The sequence below is a fragment of the Eucalyptus grandis genome, chromosome 2, assembly GCF_016545825.1.
Source record: "Eucalyptus grandis isolate ANBG69807.140 chromosome 2, ASM1654582v1, whole genome shotgun sequence".
Classification (NCBI taxonomy): domain Eukaryota; kingdom Viridiplantae; phylum Streptophyta; class Magnoliopsida; order Myrtales; family Myrtaceae; genus Eucalyptus; species Eucalyptus grandis.
Window position 1 is genome coordinate 7308454 of NC_052613.1, and position 19998 is coordinate 7328451.

Genomic DNA, 19998 nt, shown 5'->3' on the forward strand with positions numbered 1-19998 from the left:
TCTGCGGGGGCTGAAAGAGAAGTATGAAGGGCATCATGGTGTTCGGATTCAAGAGCGAGCACTGGTGGTCGCTGCACTATTGTCGAGCAGATACATATCTAGTATGGTGGCAATATGACCGTTTTCCCTCTTTTTCTACGGCGTGATAGAATTCTCGTGTGCTTGTTGCTTAATCCAAAGTGATCATGTGGCCACGAATTTTACTCTCTTGTTTGTATCTTGTTGCAAAAAGGGCGAGCGATCGAACAATAATATAAACAAAAAAAGAAAATAAATCAAACACCAGATTTACGTAGTTCAGTCGTAAAGACCTACAACGAATTTCACTATAGATCAAGCGATACAAGAAGATTACACACTCGAGTCACTCAAACACTTTCTCGGTGTTTCCCAAGTCCCAATTACACTCAATACACCAATCTTTCTTGGATGTAAATCACGAATAAGCTTTGCCACACGAGAAACACGAAGACCCAAAGCCAAGCACCTAGCACCTATGAGTGTCTCTCACAAATAAAACACCCACGGCACTCAGAGTAAAACGGCGCTTCAACGTGTGGTCCTTCGGTAAAGAGAGTCCCACGAGCAAACCTTGAGAGGAATATTATATTCCACTGCCAGAGAATTGCATGCATGGAAGAAAACCGAATAATCCAAGATTCGGTCAACAAAGAAGAAAGATTGACTTTCCTCTTTGGTTCCAAGCGGCAGAGTTGGATGCTGCTTCCTTCGTAGCTTTTTTTTTTTTTATTTTTTAATTAATTCAAAAATTCAACTTTTCGCTTCGGGCTTAAACTCGAGACATATTTTAACAATCTCCACATTGACTCGACGTTTGAGCCAAGTTACAATCGCTTCATAAAAATTCAAATTCTACCGCTACTTTCCCATAGCTCTTGATGGGCTCAACCGCCACAGATATTATCTAACTTCAAGCCTCGCTTGAACTTCACTATAACCGAGAACCTCATCTGAATATCAACTCCACATGCACCTTTAACTGCTCCGCAAGGATTTTCCAACGCAAATTCCTTAACCGCAAATAAAGCAAAACCATTGTTGCATCCATATCATCAGGAGATCGAATACGTACCTTGTTAATTTCAGCAGTTACAGCAACCGTTGGTTTTATCGGCTCCACCTCGTTATAAGTACCATCTGTGTCGATTACTTTGCTAGTACTCGTGCTTGCTACCTCAAGAGTTTCTGGTCGCAACTCAATCTCAAGCTGAACACCATCCAGATCCATATTAACACTATCACAAACACTCATAGCCAGAAGTACCGGAGACTCATCAAGGGTAACTTCTCTGCCGTTAACAGGTGAATTTATATCTGGGCACCACAACCGATCGCCCCGTTCACCTTGTGCATAGCCATGGAATATGCACCTTGTCCTCCAATCGAGCTTACCATTACTCATTCGAAAATAACACAGATAACCGAACATTCTAATTATAGAATAATCAGCAACGTTACCTGACCACACCTCTTCAGGAGTCCGCAATTCAATAGCAGTTGATAGGGATCTATTCACCAGGCAGCTTATTGTACTAAGCACATCAGCTAGGATTCTCCTAGCAATACCAGCACTAGAGATAATTCTTTGGGTCATCTCTAGTAATATTTTGCTCATCAATTCTGCAAATTGTTGTGATTTACTAGTACTAGTGCGATATTTCACTATGCCTTCTTTCATGCAGAATTTATTTGTTAGCTTCAAGCAGAACTCCATGCTATTGTCAATCCGCACATGCTTGATCGACTTACTAGTCTCCGTCTCGATCAAAGCTCTCAACCGCGTGATCTTAACACCAGCATCAAACTTGTGCATTGGCACAAACACCCAGGTCTTCTTTGAGCAATTAATAGACTCTCAAATAGATGCATCCAACGTCTTCAAGGCGAAACTTGTCATTGTCTCATCTTGAAGTTTATACAGACCTTCGTGCTTAATTCCTTTCATTATCACCAGGGCACCTCGGACAACCTTCAGAACTCCACCTTTTGAAGAATAACTGCAACCAACTAAATCTAGGGTACCCAAGGAAATTAAGTTCTTCTTCAACTTTGGAACATGCCTCATTCCAGTCAATGTTCTCACAATACTATCATGCATTCTAATTTTAACATTGACAACACCTACAATATCGCACTTAGCGTCGTTCCCTAACCGGACTTTGCCACTACCAGTGCATTGATAAGTGATAAACTAGTTTCTATTTGGTGTGACATGAAAAGAACAACCAGAATCCATAATCCATCCATCAAACGATGAATCATTAGTGACAAACAAGACAAAATCAACATTATCTACTACAATTGCAACATTATCTGCAGAATCAACTATAAGTCCCTTACCCTTTTCATTCTTCAGCTTAAGGCAATCCCTTCTAAGATGCCCCCTCTTGCCACAGCTTCAACAGACAACATTACCAGTCCTAGACTGATTACGTCTGTTCATATTAGTACTACCATTACCCACACATGTTACAAATCTTCCTCTATTTTCACCTACTAGAGTAGTTAATACAGATTCGCCAGATTCTCTTCTACGAATATCCTCGCTCAGAATTAAATCTTGAACCCCATCAAACGTCAAACTTGTTGACCCAGAGGAATTTCTAACAATAGTATTCCAACTATTAGGCAATGAGGATAGCAGAATCAAAGCACGTACCTCATCTTCAAAATCAATCTCAACTGAACTCAATTGACTAACAATCACATTGAATTCATTGATATGATCTACAACTGACGCACATTCGCTCATTTTCAAATTAAACAGGCATCGCATCAAATAGACTTTGTTGATCGTAGAGGGCTTCTCATACATATTCGACAAGGCTTGCATCAAATCAGCAGTGGTCTTCTCCTTCAAGATGTTAAATGCGATGTTACGAGCCAACGTTAGTCGAATAACACCCATAGCTTGTCTATCCAGCAAATCTCAAACAGCTTGCTTCATCGTCTTTGGTTTCTCCCCAGATAAAGGCAAGTACAGATTCATCTAGTAAATATAATCTTCAATCTGCATCTTCCAGAAACTAAAATCCTTCCTATCAAATCTGTTAATTCTCACTTTTACTTCTTCTGTCACCATCGATTCGCTTCAACTTATCCAAGCCTGGCTTTGATATCACTTGTTGCGAAAAGAGCGAGCGATCGAACAATAATATAGACAGAAAAAGAAAATAAATCGAACACTAGATTTACATGGTTCAGTCGTAAAGATCTACGTTCACGGGGAGAGCAGTAACAAATTTTACTATAGATCAAGCGATACAAGGAGATTACACACTCGAGTCACTCAAATACTCTCTCGGTGTTTCCAAGCCCCAATTACACCCAATACACCAATCTTTCTTGGATGTAAATCACGAATAAGCTTTACCGCACGAGAAACACGAAGACCCAAAGCAAGCACCCAGCACCTATGAGTGTCTCTCACAAACAAAACACCCACGGCACTCAGAGTAAAACGGTGCTTTAACGTGTGGCTTCCTTCGGTAAAGAGAGTCCCACGAGCAAACCTTGAGAGGAATATTATATTCCACCGCTAGAGAATTGCGTGCATGAAGAAACCGAATAATTCAAGATTCGGTCAACAAAAAATAAAAAATTGACCTTCCTTTTTGGTTCCAAGCGGCAGAGTTGGATGCTGCTTCCTTCGTAGCCTTTTTTTTTTTTTAATTATTTCAAAATTTAACTTTTCGTTTTGGGCTTAAACTCAGGACATATTTTAACAAGGTCGTCATCTGCTTGATAAGACCATAGATTTGGTTGATGAGGCCTATGCGAACATGCGAGTCCAACTGGATAGCCAGCCAGAAGAAATCGAAAACCTTGAAAGGAAGAGAGTGCAATTGGAAATCGAGCTCCATGCTCTTGAGAAAGAAAAGGATAAGGCGAGCAAAGCTCGATTAGTAGCAATCATGATGTGTTGTGCTTTGGTAGGTGAGGAAGCATTTCAGGCCAGAGTTGGTTAACCGGCTTGATGAGATTGTTGTGTTCGATCCTCTATCACACGATCAACTGAGGAAAGTTGCCAGGTTGCAGATGAAAGAAGTGGCCACTCGGCTTGCCGAGAGAGGCATCGCCGTGGCAGTGACCGACGCGGCTTTGGACTACATGTTAGCCGAAAGCTACGATCCAGTTAGTACATAATGAAGACACTTGATCTTGGACATGTTCGTTTCTTGTTGCGATCAAGTGCTCAATTTGAAATGCTAATGTGTGCACATTTTTGGTCTTTTTTTCAGGTTTATGGTGCTAGACCCATCAGGAGGTGGCTCGAGGAGAGAATTGTGACCGAGCTGTCGAGGATGCTCATAAGGGAGGAGCTCGACGAGAACTCAACTATTTACATAGACGCCGCATCACGTGGCGACGGCTTGGTGTATCGAGTGGAGAAGAATGGAGGACTAATTGATCCAGAAACTGGGCAGACGTCAGATATACTCATTCAAGTACCGAATGGGCCTAAAAACGACACGGCTTGAGGGCCGGTAAGCAAAATCAAGATCGTGGAGATGAAAGACGACGAAGAAATGGATGACCTGAATCCGTGAGTGAAGAATCATCGAAAAATATTGCCAAATCTTTATATCATTTTAAAGTTGTCAAGATCAGCTTTACTTTTGGTACTGTTGGGCTTCTAAATAGGCTCGTCATCCTTTTTTTTTTCCTTTTAGTTCTCGGTTACTTGCTAACGATGAATATATATTTTCTTTTAGACGATCTCATATGTCGTTTATAGAAATAATTGAAAGAAAACTATATTTGTCCTTCATAAGAATATTTAACTATAATTACTGTAGATAAAAAAATTATTAATTATCAATTTCTGATCTCTTCGCGGGAAATTACTTGTTTCATCATGTGTTGTTTTGCGGTAACAAGTTCGTGGCGGGCACCGATGCCAGTTCCTCTAGCCCTACAGAATGGCCCATCGCCGAGCCCATCCGGCAACCCAGAATCCCTGGCCGAGTCCAGAAGAAATTGACTCCGTGGTGGGACGAGGCCGCCCGTGACCGAGCTCGACTGCGCCGCCCGACGTACCTCAAGCCATGGTCAAGAAAACCTGCCGGCTCCACCCGCCCACGCCTCTATCCACCTCGTGGTCGCAGCCAAGACCTGCGAGATCAATGGCTACCACATTCCCAAAGGCGCCAAGCTGCTGGTCAACGTGTGGGCCGTAGCCCGTGATCCTGACGCTTGGGCCAAGCCCTTGGTGTTCTAGCCGGAGAGGTTCTTGCCGGGCGGCAAAGAGCCCAATGTCGATTTGAAGGGTGACGATTTGAGATCATCCCATTTGGAGCTGGGCGGAGGATGTGCATTGGAATGAGCATGGGCTTGAGGAGGGTCCAACTCGTGACCATGATGTTGGCCCACGCTTTCGACTGGGAGCTGACCGACGGGGTCTCACCGAAGAAGCTCAACATGGAAAAAGCTTTCGGGCTCACCTCACAATGGGCCGAGCCTTTGTCGGTCCACATGAAACCGAGACTCGCCTCCCATTTCTAGAAGGCCTTGAATTGAAGAGCTGGACATTGGCCCTATCTACATGTGGCTTAACAGGTTAAAGAGTAGTAGCTAGCTACAAAGTAGGAGGTGATATAACCTTTCATGCAATTGCTATTCAGTGTGTATGGTTATGGGAAAATAAATGTAGTCCATATGCTAGTGTCACGGGCCTAAAGAGAGTCGACCCGAGTGGTTCCCAAGGGGCAATTGCGACTCACCCGTAGACCTCCTGCTCTCACTTGGATTCCCACCGAGCCTTCTCCCCAAATCTTCCAAGGGTGGGCAAAACCGTCATTGAGTCAAATTCTAGATTTATGTTCCGTTATTTATGTCAGTAGACGGTAGTTGACATTATGTCGGTAGTTGAGGCGGTGCGATCTCGCCTGTCGGATGAAAAGTAGATCAACGGATGTAATTCGAGGGCCTCAACTATAAAAAGTGGTGTCCTCCCTCATTTGTAATCATCCAATTCATTTTAAAAATATCAAAGCTTTCCTTTTCTTTCAGAGCTCCTCTCTCTAACTTTTTCTCTCAACGATCCGAGTAAGCGAGCGGGTAGGCGTTCGATCGAGTAAGGCTTGGCTTGGGTGATCCAAAGTTGCCCGAGTCGCCGCGCGGTCACAATCCCAATCGATCGGCCCGTGACAAGTGGTATCAGAGCAAAAGAGAGATCCATTCGAGGGACCAAGGAGTGCCAACTATTCGAAGAAATGTCGAGCCAAGAAGCTATCATGGATGGAGAGGCTGCGCAAGTCAAGGAGACCCGTGGCCAAGCAAAGAAAAGAGACGCATCAATGGACGTCGTAGCTGCATTCGATGAGAAGATTGGGAAGGTCCGGAGCGCTATGCTCGAACTCATGGAAGGTCTTGACGATGTGCGAGACCGGATCATGGAGGTTGAGAGTTTGCTCCGTGAAGACTTCATGACTGGCCTCAACGAAGCTACCGCACCATTGCACGACAAGGATGAAGCCCTTGAAGCATCGATCGATGTGTTGAAGGAGCGCGTCCAAGTGATCGAGGAAGAAGCTCCACGTAGGGACAAGGTCGAAGCCATAAAGGCCGAGATCCAAGAGCTCAAGACCGAGCTCGCCCTGTGCAAGCTGAACATCATCAACGGTGATGTGCCTACCCAAGCGGTGCCCAAAATTGAGGTGCCAAAGCCAAAGGAGTTCAAAGGCGAACGATCCGCCAAGGAGGTAGACAACTTCGTCTGGAGCATGGAGCAATACTTCAGCGTCGTCAACATACACGACAAGTCGACCAAGGTACGAACTGCTTCCGTGTTCCTGTCTGATACGGCAATGCTTTGGTGGTGCAATAGGTGTGATGAGGTTAGACGCGGCGCCGATCCCGTGTGCACATGGGACGACTTCGTGAGAGAGTTCCAGGACTACTTTTTCCCTGAGTTCGCTCAGCAAGAAGCCCGTAGCAAGCTCCATCGCCTCGAGCAAAGAGATGCGATCCGAGAGTACGTGAAGGAGTTCACGGAGCTCAAACTCCAAATTCGCAACCTAAGCGAAGAGGAGGCTCTCGGAGCGTTCATGGATGGGTTGAAGCCATGAGCACTTCTCAAGCTCAAGAGACGAGATGTGAGTAGTCTTGCGCGAGCGCTAAGCGTGGCCGAGTCGCTCGTCGACCTCACCAAGACCGAACCAAGGAGTCGACCAAGGGATTGGAGGTCGGATCGACCTTGCGAGGATGAAGCACGAAGCACTCCCCGGGGCGCGCATGATCAAGGCGGCCAAGCCAAAACATGGGGAGAATGAACTTCCAAGCCATCCTTCCAAAGGGGTCGACCATCGACGGACTATGCGAGTAGGTTCGATCAACCCCCACCTTCTCCTTACTTCATTTGCCAAGGTCCACACTGGACCCAAAAATGCCCGAAGAAGGGTCGAATCAACGCCCTCCTTGCCATCGAGGAAGAAAAGGAGGAGCCCAAAGAAGATAAGCGGCAGATTCGGATTGGAGCTGTGAGGATGATCAACTCGGTCCAAGCCCGATCGCCAACCAAAGAAGAAGGAATCATACCGAACACAGACATGTTCTTTGTGGAGGTTGAAGTGTGTGGCCGAACGCTTTATACTTTGGTCGACACTGGCACATCCAACATGTTCATGTCGACCGAGGTAGCCAAAGCCTTGGGACTTCATGTGGAACCATTCGGGAAGTCGTACAAGCCCATCAATTCGGGCAAGTTCCATGGCGTAGGAGCAACTCCCGACGTGGACGTCAAGATTGGCGGATGGAAAGGCAAGATGGCGTTCGAGGTAATCCCTCTTGACGATTATGATCTCATTCTTAGCATGCAATTCTTTGAAAGTGTGGGAGCCATGATCGACATGAGGACCAAGTGTATGATGATCCTCGACCAAAAGTGTCCATCGATGATCCCCATGATCAAGGGAGTGGTCGACACCAAGACCATCGCGTCGATCCGACGCCTCGACAAGAGCTTGAAGGTAGTGATGCGCTTCAAGCTGTCCAAGGTGAAGCCAAATGTCAAGTTGGATCCTACCCCAACACACGCCATGCCCATCCAAGCGCTCTTCCCCAAGGTTGAGTGTGCGCCGCGTGCTCCGTCCAAGCCGAAGACCGAGCTGCGCGTGTCAAGTCCGACTTCATCATAGAAGGTTGCAGCCCTTCGTTCATGAGCGTCCAAGCAAAGCGAAACAAGAACACGAAAGCTCGTGCCAAAGCCCATAAGGCTGCCCGTCAAGCTGAGAGCAACAATGACGTCGCTCGATTGAGTGGGGGAGAATGTCACAGGCCTAAAGAGAGTCGACCCGAGAGGTTCCCAAGGGGCAATCGCGACTCACCCGTGGACCTCCTGCTCTCACTCGAATTCCCACCGAGCCCTCTCCCCGAATCTTCCAAGGACGGGCGAAACTGTCATTGAGTCATATTCTAGATTTTTGTTTCGTTATTTATGTCGGTAAACGGTAGTTGACATTATGTCGATAGTTGAGGTGGTGCGATCTCGCCCGTCGGATGAAAAGTAGATCAACGGATGTAATCCGAGGCCCTCAACTATAAAAAAGGGATGTCCTCCCTCGTTTGTAATCATCCAATCTATTTCAGAAATATCAAAGCTTTCCTTTCCTTTCAGAGCTCCTCTCTCTAACTTTCTCTCTCAACAATCCGGGTAAGCGAGCGGGTAGGCGTTCGATCAAGCAAGGCTTGGCTTGGGTGATCCAAAGTTGCCCGAGTCGCCACGCGGTCACGATCCCAATCGATCGGCCTGTGACACTAGGCTATGCCATCCCCTGTGTCACAGACACCGACTTTATTTCACAATTATGTGTAAATTCATCTAAAGCATCCTATTGTGATTGATAGATTTTTTTTTTCATATACTATAATACCCTCGAATATTATTACAATTTTATAGTTCTTATGGCTATCCCGCACCATGCGCAAATTGCCATCTAATTAGAATCAAGTTAATATAGATTTCATTTGTTTTGCGAAAAATGCGACATCTCTGAAAAATGTTTTTCAGGAAGCCATTTTTAATGAAAATGACAACACTTTCCAGAATTTATCTAAAACCTGAAAAGGAACTAGAAAATAATTCTAGTCATTTAGTTAGGAAAGTCTGATTTGATTTTCCTAAATTAACATACTTTATTCAAGCACTAATGAGTTGCACTTGAGCAGTCTGGAAATTAAGCATAGGCACTAGGACCTCGGGTTTGACCCTAATGGACCCCAACCAAAGCACGGGCTTGATCTCGAGTTTGAGCTCTGGACCTAGGCATTGAGATCGAGCTATGGACTCTAAGGTCTTGGGCATGGGCATTGGGCCAACCTCGATGGACTCGAGCCTGGCCTCAATGAACAGGGGCATAGGCCCGAGCCTAGCCTAGATAGACCCAAGCATGAGTACCCAGGTCTTGAACTCGACCTCAATGGATTCTAGCCCGAGCGCCAAGGACCCGGTCATGGGTACCAAAGTCCTAGGCTTGGCATCAATGGACATGAGCTCAGCCTCAATGGACCCAACCACAGGCGGCAACAGATTACTCCCTCTCAGAAATAGATGCTAAAGGGTCAGCATAGATTTGAAATAGGTTTGAAAGATTGGACACCTTTCAATAGGATTAAAAGGTTGGTATAAAGTGGAAAATTACCAAGAAGTTGGGGTTTACTTTGTGATTTGGCCATAAATAAAATAAGTAACTCCTATTCATTGTTCAATGAATGGATCATTTTCAATCAATTTAATGGGATCTAATAAACCAATTTTGGCACCAACCTGTACATCTCTCTCGTTAGTCTTTCACATCACGTTGGGTCTTGTAATAGAAAAGGATTCGGTGAACATTACGTAATTTCAAGTTCTCCTTGGTCTCATTAGTCTTTCACAACACGTAGTTTCAATTTTGGCCAAAATTGGTTTACTTTGTGATTTGACCATAAATAAAATAAGTAACTCCTATTCATTGTTCAATGAATGTATCATTTTCAATCAATTTAATGGTATCTAATAAACCAATTTTGGCACCGACCTATACATCTCTCTCGTTAGTCTTTCACATCACGTAGGGTCTTGTAATAGAAAAGAATTCAGTCAACATTACGTAATTTCAAGTTCTCCTTGGTCTCGTTAGTCTTTCACATCACGTAATTTCAATTTTGGCCAAAATTGGTTTACCTTGTGATTTGACCATAAATAAAATAAGTAACTCCTATTCATTGTTCAATGGATCATTTTCAATCAATTTAATGGGATCTAATAAACCAATTTCGGCACTGACCTGTACATCTCTCTCATTAGTCTTTCACATCACGTTGGGTCTTGTAATAGAAAAGAATTCGGTGGACATTACGTAATTTCAAGTTCTCCTTGGCACAAATCTTAAGCACGCTTCTATATTTTAGTTGATTCTCTTATGTGATGCTATCTATTTACTTATTTATTCTAATGTAACAGGAAGAGCCTGTAATACTCACACGTGCACCGGCACGTGCGGGCTCGGCCGCCCTAATCCTGGGCCAACTGCTCAATGTATGCATGGTGAACCCGCCGGGGGGGGTGATGATGGGGAAGAGGGCGTTCGGAGACGGGAGCGGGAGGGACGACCGGAAGGCGGATGAGTTTTGACGGTGCTGGTGTTGTTTACCAGAACATGTTCTCGGCGGGCACCGACATTTCCTCTAACACTACAAAATAGGCCATTGCCGAGCTCGTCCGGCAAGCCAGGATCCTAGCCTGAGTCCAAGAAGAGATCGACTTCGTTGCGGGATGAGGCCACCTCATGACCGAGCTCGACCTGCCCCAGTCCGACGTACCCCAAGCTGTGGCTCCCACCGGCCACCCCTCTATCCCTGCGAATCACGGCCGGGAGCCGCGGTATCAACGTCTAACACATCCCCAAAGGCGCCAGGCCTCAGTGAAAACTGAAAGATAGAATAGTAAGGAAATAATGGAGAATATACAGAATTCTTGGGTGTAGATTCTTTGAAATGGAGGTGAAAACTGAAGAGACGATAGAAAGAGAAATGATATGAAATTCTTGTAAATTTTTTTAGAAGAGATTCTTGCCAGTTCACTAAAAAGGATGTGAAAATATTCTCCTCAAATTTTTTTTTTTTGATGAAATATGAAGAAATTTTACACACATATGAAAAGATAAAAATATTCCAAAACTTGAACTTTTTTGTAGAGTTAAAATCAAAAAAGTGTCCCCACTATTAGAAAATTAAAATCCACGATAGAGAAAATAAAATTATAAATTTACGAGTTTGTCCACCATAAATTATTTATAAAATACTTAATAGACAGTATCCCAGAGAAGAAAGAAAGTAAAAAAGAAATGCAATCCCTTAAAAGAGGAGGTCATCTTCACATTATACAATAAGGAAAGTGGCTGACAGAAGTTTGGACTGGTAGATGCAAAATCCTTCCTTTTGACTAAATTTAGGTTTTTTATTTTTATTTTTTATGGCTCAAGCCTATTAACCAAGGGTACAAGATAAGCAACCATTGATAGGCTTGCATAGAGTTTAGGGATCTACCCCCTAACCTCACCTTAGGTGCAAAGAGCTAATTAGTACCAAAACATTGACGTAGTATCTACCTTCATTACTGACATGCCCCATCAAATCTCACCCAAGCATTTCTTTCCGAATAAGTGAGAATATGGAAGGTGATAATACGTGGTCTTCCACCCTATGATGGATCTACCACCTGCTTCTTCTCCCTTCATTACTAACATGCCCCATCAATTCTCACCCAAGCTTTTCTTTCTAAATAAGTGAGAATATGGAAGGTGATATTGCGGGGTCTTCCACCCCAAGATGGATCTACCACCTACTTCTTCTCCCTTCATTACTGTCATTGCCTCATCAATTCTCACCTAAGCTTTTCTTTCCGAATAAGTGAGAATATGGAAGGTGATATTGCGGGGTCTTCCACCCCAGGATGGATCTACCACCTGCTTCTTCTCCCTTGAGTCTTTTAAGGATCTACTCATATTCATGACAGATCTCTTGGATTAGAAGAAAGAGAAAAGGATTGGGATCCCTTGAAAGCGTGACATCAATTTCACGTTATACAATAAGGATGCGTCAACAATGAAATCAAATAAAAAATTTACCTAAATTTAGTCGAAAGGAAGGATCTTGCATCTGCCACTCCAATTCAACGTGGGTGACTTCTTGAGGGAGCCCGTTTCACATGCAAGAAGTTGATAAAGCAATTTTGCAAATCCATGAGGAGCGTTAGGACGATTAAAAAATCTCAAATTGCTTATTTACAAGATTTATATGTTTTAATATATGTATGATCTCTCTCCATCAATTAATTCAAGTTTTTGGATTAGATATTCTAATATGGTGTTAGAGTTAGGTTTTGTCTTGATTTATTTTGTCATGTACAACCTAGTGCACATGGTCTGGCTCTACCGATTTAAATTTTTGGGTTGGCTCACAAGAACTACACAACGACTACGATTTTCCCTGGATTAGAGCAGATTTTTCGTGACGTGCAACCTAACGCCTTTTTGAATCTTTGGAGATAGTGGTGGCTTTCTTGAATCGTCAAGGACCTTAGTCTGTAATAGAAAACAACAAAGGCAAATATGGCTTAAAGGCAAGTTGTGGAGCCTGTCAAATGGTGATGCGTAGAGCGAGAGAGATGCAACAGCTATTCAAAGCGCATGCTCTCTATCCAACAGCAACATTACCTAACACTTATTAACGCGTACACACAACCACCCGTAACGCACATACACAATAGCCTCTAACCTTGTCACTAACCCACCCAACATAAGTCTCTAATCCTTTTAACATACATCTATATGCTAACACTAATCCAAATAAGAACACTCTCTCTTCTAAGGCTATGATGCCTCTCTCTTTTATTCTAGCCGCAATAGCAATATCCATCTTCCTACGCTCCCTCCTCGGCTACCTCACTCGGCCTACCCGTGCACTCCCGCCGGGCCCAAAGCCATGGCCCCTCATCGGGAACCTACCCCATCTCGGCCCCATGCCCCACCGCTCCATGGCGGCCCTAGCTCGGTCCTACGGGCCGCTCCTGCACCTGCGACTCGGGCTTGTTGATGTGGTAGTGGCCGCGTCGGGCTCCGTGGCAACCCAGTTCCTGAAGACCCATGACGCCAACTTCTTGAGCCGGCCACCCTGCTCTGCAGGGAAGCACCTTGGGTACAACCATCAGAGCATAGTGGCCGTACCATACGGCTCAAGGTGGCGGATGCTGAGGAAGATAAGCACCGTCCACCTCTTCTCCAGCAAGGCTCTCGACGATTTTAGGCATGTACGCCAGGTGAGCCGTTCAGTGAGCTCCAGTTCATCTCTATATATGCATATATATGGACGTGACTACGTAAATGAACGTGGAAATATATATACAGACACGGGCGATTGTGCTTGAAATCCGGTATGAATCAAATTTATATGAATGTATGCATAGAGAATTTACTATAAATGGTATTCTATTTCTTATATCTAAGATAAATGGAAACACTTGTATAAATGTGTTAACTAATTTGATGATGTACAAATTAAAATGACTAGGGAAAAAAAAGATGCTCGATTAGTTTGCTTAAAAGAAAGCTGTAAACTAGGGAGAGATAAAACCCTTTCTTGGAAGATGAAAAGGTATTAGATCTTCAAGGATCACCTGCTTATATGAAAAATGGTTTGATGTTGCTATATATATATCCCAGCTCCACCATGCGCTCACATGTAAAGAGTGAATATTAGCAGAAAAATAAAGTAAAAATTGCATAGATGGTGTACATATATGTATAGGGTGTTTGTTGAGGAACTTTTTTTTTTAAAAGTGCATATATGGCGTACTAATGTATCGAAAAATATAAAATGTTGTTTATTTTAGCGATATGTATACTAAAAACCTAAAACTTGTCATGAAAGTATAATTAAGTTTTAAAACTTTCAAAAAAATGTAATCACATTCTAAAACTTGTCAACTTGATGTAATTACATTATTTTATTAACTTTGCCCAACTAGGCTAACAGAAAAAGTTAACGTGTTTTATGTTATTACTTTCTTAAAACATTAGCATGGTGTGGTGCCCACTTAAGTGCCATGTCAAAGAAAATTCAAACTAAATTATATTAAAAAGTAAAGGTAAAAAAAATAAAAATACACAACCTCGTTCCAAGTGGCCAAGCCCTCCCTGATGGTCGTGGTGGTGGCAAACGCTTGGCCATAGCTATTGGGGTGAGTTTGGATCTTTTTTATGGCTTTTTTATTTTATTTTTTATTTATCTAATTTAGTTTATATTTTTCAATTTTTGAATATATTTCTAACATGATATTTAGTAAGTGCCATGTCATTGTCACGTGTCTTAACAAAGTAATAAAATAAGATACATTAGCACTTTTAGTTAATCTAGCTGGACGAAGTTAATAGAAAGACTTGATAATTTTTAAAATTTGATTGTATTTTTTAAAAATTTTAGGACTCAATTACACTTTGATGACTAGTTTTAGAACTTCCTATACACATAAGTTATACACATAAGTTTTATATTTAATATCATAGAGAATTTCATCCTCTACTTAACTTTTTTTGCGAGGTTGCTGTGTTTATGACTCACTCAAAAACTTACGTAAATTCCGCTCTCATTTTAAAAAGCTAGGATACAATCATACAGAAGTAACTTGATATTTAAAGGCCAAGTCGCAACAAAAATCCTCAGCTTTTCTACAATTTTAAATTTTATACACAACTTTTTAGGTTGTCAAAATAAATCCCCACCTTTTGAACTTATATCAAATACATCCCAAGGTCAGTCCCCCCCCCCCCGGCGCCCCCAAAAAAAAAAAACTATATTTTAACCATTTTGCCCTTTTTCTGCATAATTTTATCCACAATATTCCCATTAAGGTCATACTTTCTTAAAAAGAACCTCTTTCTAATTTTTATTACAAACATAATTCAAGAATATTATACTAAATAAAAAATGGGTATCATAATAGTTTTTGGACTATTATGAGAACAACATGTTATGAGCCACAAACTTTTGAGAAAGTAAACTCTACAATAATTTTTAATTTTTTTTTTTGCCCAAAATAGGTTGTTATTTCACAGTGGATTGACAATATTCCCATAGGCATAAATCTCAATGTAAAAGATAAAAACCAAAGAAAAGGGGTGGCATGGGAAAAATTGCATGAAATATATGGAAGGGACAAGTGCATTGAAAGTCTCAAGAAAGTGTAATTTAGTTCTAAATTTTAAAATATAATTAAATATTAAAACTTGTTATAAAAATGTAATGAAGTCCTAAAACTTTCAAAATGTGCAATCAAATCCTAAAATTTATCAAATTAGTAAAATCAAGTCATTATATTGATAATACTCTTTGAAAGTTATAGGACTCAATTGCACTTTTGTGATAAGTTTTAGAACTTGATTACGCTTTTGAAATTTTTAGAACTCAATTGCATTTTTTAAAAGTTTTAGAACTCAATTGCACTTTTGTGATAAGTTCTAAGATTTCCGGTGCACTTATTACTATAAATAAATAAAAGTTAGGGCAAAATTGGAATTTGGAAAGTAGTCTAATGGATTATTCTCTCTCAGAAATATATGCTAAAGGGGTTGGGATAGATTTAAAATAGATCCGAAGGTTGGATTTTTTTTTTTTTAATAGGATTAGAAGGTCGGGACAAAATTAAAAACTGCTAAAAAGGTTGGGATTCATTTTGTGATTTGGCCAAAAATAAAATGAATAACTCCATGTGGTTGTTCAATAAATGAAATTTTATGAAGCAATTAGCAAAAATCGCTATAAACCAATTTTGTTATCAACCTCAACATCTCCATCATTGTTCTTTCCATCTCACGTTGGGTCAATTTAGTGGGAAGAATTCCATAGGCGTTACACAACTTCTGCGTTGCAATTTTATATCGTGCAGGACATCACTTTCATATTAGACCTTGTCAAGTTGTCCTTGACACAAATTTTATCCATGCTTCTATAATATATGAGGTCCTCTTTACATGATGGAAGGACTTACGGTTTATCTCCTTATCTATTTCAATATAACAGGAAGAGGTTGCGATACTCACGCGTGCCCTAGCACATGTGGGCTCGGCCTCGGCAAACCTAGCCCGATTGCTCAATGTGTGCACGGCGAACGCGCTGGGGCGGGTGATGCTGGGGAAGAGGGTGTTGGGGGACGGAAAGGGGCGGGGCAACCTGAAGGCGGACGAGTTCAAGTCGATGGTGGTGGAGATGATGGTGCTGGGCGGCGTGTTCAACATTAGCGACTACGTGCCGGCCCTCGAGTGGCTCGACCTCCAAGGGGTCGCGGCCAAGATGAAGAGGCTACACAAGCGCTTCGACGCCTTCTGGACGGCCATTTTGGAGGAGCACAGGGCCAACATGAGCAATAGTGGGAATAAGCACAATGACTTGTTGAGTACTCTGATCTCTTTGCAGGATGTTGCTGATGAGGAAGGAGGGAACCTCATGGATACCGAAATCAAAGCATCGGTTCAAGTAAAATCCCTCCCTCCCTCCCTCCCTCCCTCTAAAACAGTACTTGCAGAGGTGAAAATATAAAAACACCCCAATCGAAAATTGCCAAGAACAGGACCAGATCAAATTGGTCAATTGGATCCGGTTCCTATTTCATAAAATTAAAATTAGTGATTTTTGGTCCAATTATGGTTCCAAGTGAGAACTAGAGTGCCTGAACTAGATCGAATCAGTTTTAATTTTTGTTTTTTTAAATTCTTAAAGAACAGCACAATCACCCACGTGTACACACGTTCCCCTCACCCACGTTCATTGGGAAGACAGAACCGAGAGCAAGGACAGACAGACAACCCATCGCACAGCCTTCGCTAACCCACTCACGGCCACCACCAACACAGCCACCCTCGTTTTGCTCTGTTTTTTTGGCCGAGAATGCCTGAAGTGCTTTGTCGGTTCCATTGAACCGCCCAGAAACTGAACTAGACCAGTCAAGAAACTCAAAATTTGAGTTGATATATATATATATATATATATATATATATATATATATATATCAACAAGGAAATATAACAATTTTATCAACAAGGAAATTCAATAAAAGATTAATAAAAAAAGATCTCCAAATGATCAACTAGTTGATACTCTGTTTGATTTATTATCTTCATACTGATTTGTAAAATATTTTGCACTGCAAATATTCTGATTTTTTTCCTATTGATTTGTTACTTCAATACAATTCCCGATTCTAGGCAGGAATCTGCCTGGGGAACCAATCACCCTTGACTTGTGTTATACTAGATCATTAGATTATGTGTACCCCACTTAATGCATATCGGTTTGAACGAGATTTACATGTGTGTGGGGCTTTATATAAATCGGATTCGATAGGTTTTGCTCATTCACAAGTATGGACGTTGGCAAATGTGGCATGAAAACCTAAGGGCACTTAAATTGAATTTAGCTTTCTTTTAACATGGTAGATTGCATTAACAAGAGTGGGAGAATGATGATATCCCGTGGGGGTGGCCTGATGCTTCTTATATCCTCAGGAATCGTCTAGTCTCCTCCATAGATGGTGGAGAATGCATCAAGATTCCACAGCTCTTTTTATCCTTTGATTACAATTTATTATGTCAACCTCATGTTTTATGATGACTTGACGAACTCCGGGTAGTGAACTCGTTTCATCATGTGTCGCTTTTGCAGACCATGTTCGCGGCGGGCACCGACACTTCCTCTAGCACTACGGAATGGGCCATCGCCGAGCTCATCCGGCAACCCGGAATCCTGGCCCGAGTCCAGGAAGAGATCGACTCCGTGGTGGGACGAGACCGCCTCGTGACCGAGCTTGACCTGCCTCGCCTGACGTACCTCCAAGCCGTGGTCAAGGAAACCTTCCGGCTCCACCCGCCCACCCCTCTATCCCTCCCACGAATCGCGGCCGAGAGCTGCGAGATCAATGGCTACCGCATCCCCAAAGGCGCCACGCTACTGGTCAACGTGTGGGCCATAGCCCGTGACCCCGAAGCTTGGGCCGAGCCCTTGGCGTTCCGGCCGGAGAGGTTCCTGCCGGGCGGCGAGAAGGCCAATGTCGATGTCAAGGGTAATGATTTTGAGCTCATTCCGTTCGGGGCCGGGCGCAGGATATGCGTCGGAATGAGCCTGGGCTTGAGGATGGTCCAATTCATGACCGCGACGTTGGCCCATGCTTTCGACTGGGAGGTGGCTGACGGCGTTTCGCCGGAGAAGCTTAACATGGATGAAGCTTTCGGGCTCACCTTACAGCGAGCCGAGCCTTTGTTGGTCCACCCGAAACCGAGGCTTGCCTCACATGTCTACAAGGCATCAAGTTGAAGAGCTAGTGAATATCATTTCAATAGTTTTTTTTTCGCATTTGATTTACGAATAATGAGGGCAATTTGCTCGAACATTAATTATATCTACTTGCGGTTTGACGATTAAAAGAGTAGAAGTGATAGATAACGAGGTCAACATGTATAGACCAAATATAGGGCTATCGATTTTGGAACCCTATTTTTGGAAGTTGGAAAGTTTTCCATCTTATGTATTTCTTTTGTTACAAGTAAATCTTTCATAATGTACTTTTGGATATATAAATATTCACCTAAGCTTAATGAAAATATACAACAATTTCTATATGAACATGGTATCAAAGGCCATCTAGGGCTCATGCCCCTTTCAACCATAGCTTTCTTTTTCCTTTAATTTTTCTTTTCTACTAGGGTAGTCGGCATGGCCCCGAGAGAATCCTGCCACTGCCGCCGCCACCACCATAACTACTATTATAAACCCTTCTTCTACACATTGTCCACTCGGACCTATTCACTGCTTCCTTTCTCTACATGTCATAGTATCCAATTTACAACTCTCTAGCAACAACATGAAGCTTTTATCATGAGTCTTCTAATTGTGTCCCTCTTAGAATTGATTTTAATTCTCATTTTTGATCAACCAAATAGCAAAACCAACCAAGATGCTCTCAATACCTCTTTTGGCTTAGCTTCCGCTACTTGAACGCTCTTTCTTTATCTCAGTCTTCAATGTCTGCAACAGGAATAGAATGAATCAGTTATTCATTTCCTCCAACATGCTAAATCCATTGCAGATGAGATGCGTACAATAAGCAAGCCTCTTGAATTGGAGGATTTCAATGTCCACATCTTCCATATGTGATCTCCAGGACATTGTTCCTACATTGTTTGGTAGTTTTGAACCAATCTCATTTACTTTCAGTTCAAAAATTGGTGACTAATAATAAAGTTTTCTCTGAATTCTATTATACCTACTTTCTTGTTAAGGATCTAATGATTAAGGTGATTCTTCTTTTTGACTCGAGTGGTGGGACCATATCACAAGGTACTGCCAATATTGCAGAACGAACTTTCATGGATGGTTGGCATCAACGTCTTGGCCATCTCTGTGGGCATCTTTTACAGTTTATGATCAAAGAGAATAATTTATCATATAAGCCCACATAGTTAAGACAGTTATATGCAACCTACCAATTAGGTAAGACTAGTCGTTAGCCTTTAGAATTGTCTACAACCAGTCAATTTAGCAAGACTAGTCGTTACTTTATTTCCGTTGGATATACTGAAATTAATGTCATCGTATTTTTTATGGTACTTTGATCTGTTCATTAACTACGATGTCTCTTGATCTTGTATGTAACATTGCACAGTCTTAACTGACCAACAAAGGGCCAGCACAATTTAAAGGCTCGTTGCACCTTAAAGAGCAAAAATGGCCAACGTATGCTCGTTTGTGATTTTTCGTAATATACCCACATCATGTCTCATCAATCTCGTAGCGCATACTATTTAATGTTGGAAATGTGTCGATGTCAAATTAAGTAATATGATTCATCTCAGCGAAGAATCACTAAAGTGGGTCCAAATCTTTATCAGACCTAAAAAAAAAAAAAAAAAAAATTCTTTGGTCAAGATACACCCAGCCGCGACCCGA

General features: G+C 42.2%; 1 protein-coding gene and 1 pseudogene across 1 annotated transcript; both read left to right on the forward strand.

The window, feature by feature from the left end:
- Positions 1–3803: 3803 nt before the first annotated feature.
- LOC120290451 lies at positions 3804–5526 on the forward strand (annotated as a pseudogene).
- Positions 5527–12749: 7223 nt separating this feature from the next.
- Positions 12750–18624, forward strand: LOC120290178 (flavonoid 3'-monooxygenase-like). Its single transcript, XM_039305913.1, has 3 exons — positions 12750–13321; positions 16081–16533; positions 17719–18624. The coding sequence occupies exons 1-3, from the start codon at positions 12878–12880 to the stop codon at positions 18364–18366; spliced, it is 1545 nt and encodes a 514-aa protein (XP_039161847.1). The 5' UTR covers positions 12750–12877; the 3' UTR covers positions 18367–18624.
- The last annotated feature ends 1374 nt before the right edge of the window (positions 18625–19998 follow it).

Bases quoted from the DNA above. Each gene is read 5' to 3' on its own strand.
- LOC120290178 (XM_039305913.1), top strand. From the start codon at position 12,878: ATGATGCCTCTCTCTTTTATTCTAGCCGCAATAGCAATATCCATCTTC. The intron at 13,322-16,080 runs GTGAGCCGTTCA...TCAATATAACAG, and splicing joins ATTTTAGGCATGTACGCCAG to GAAGAGGTTGCGATACTCAC. The intron at 16,534-17,718 runs GTAAAATCCCTC...TCGCTTTTGCAG, and splicing joins AAATCAAAGCATCGGTTCAA to ACCATGTTCGCGGCGGGCAC.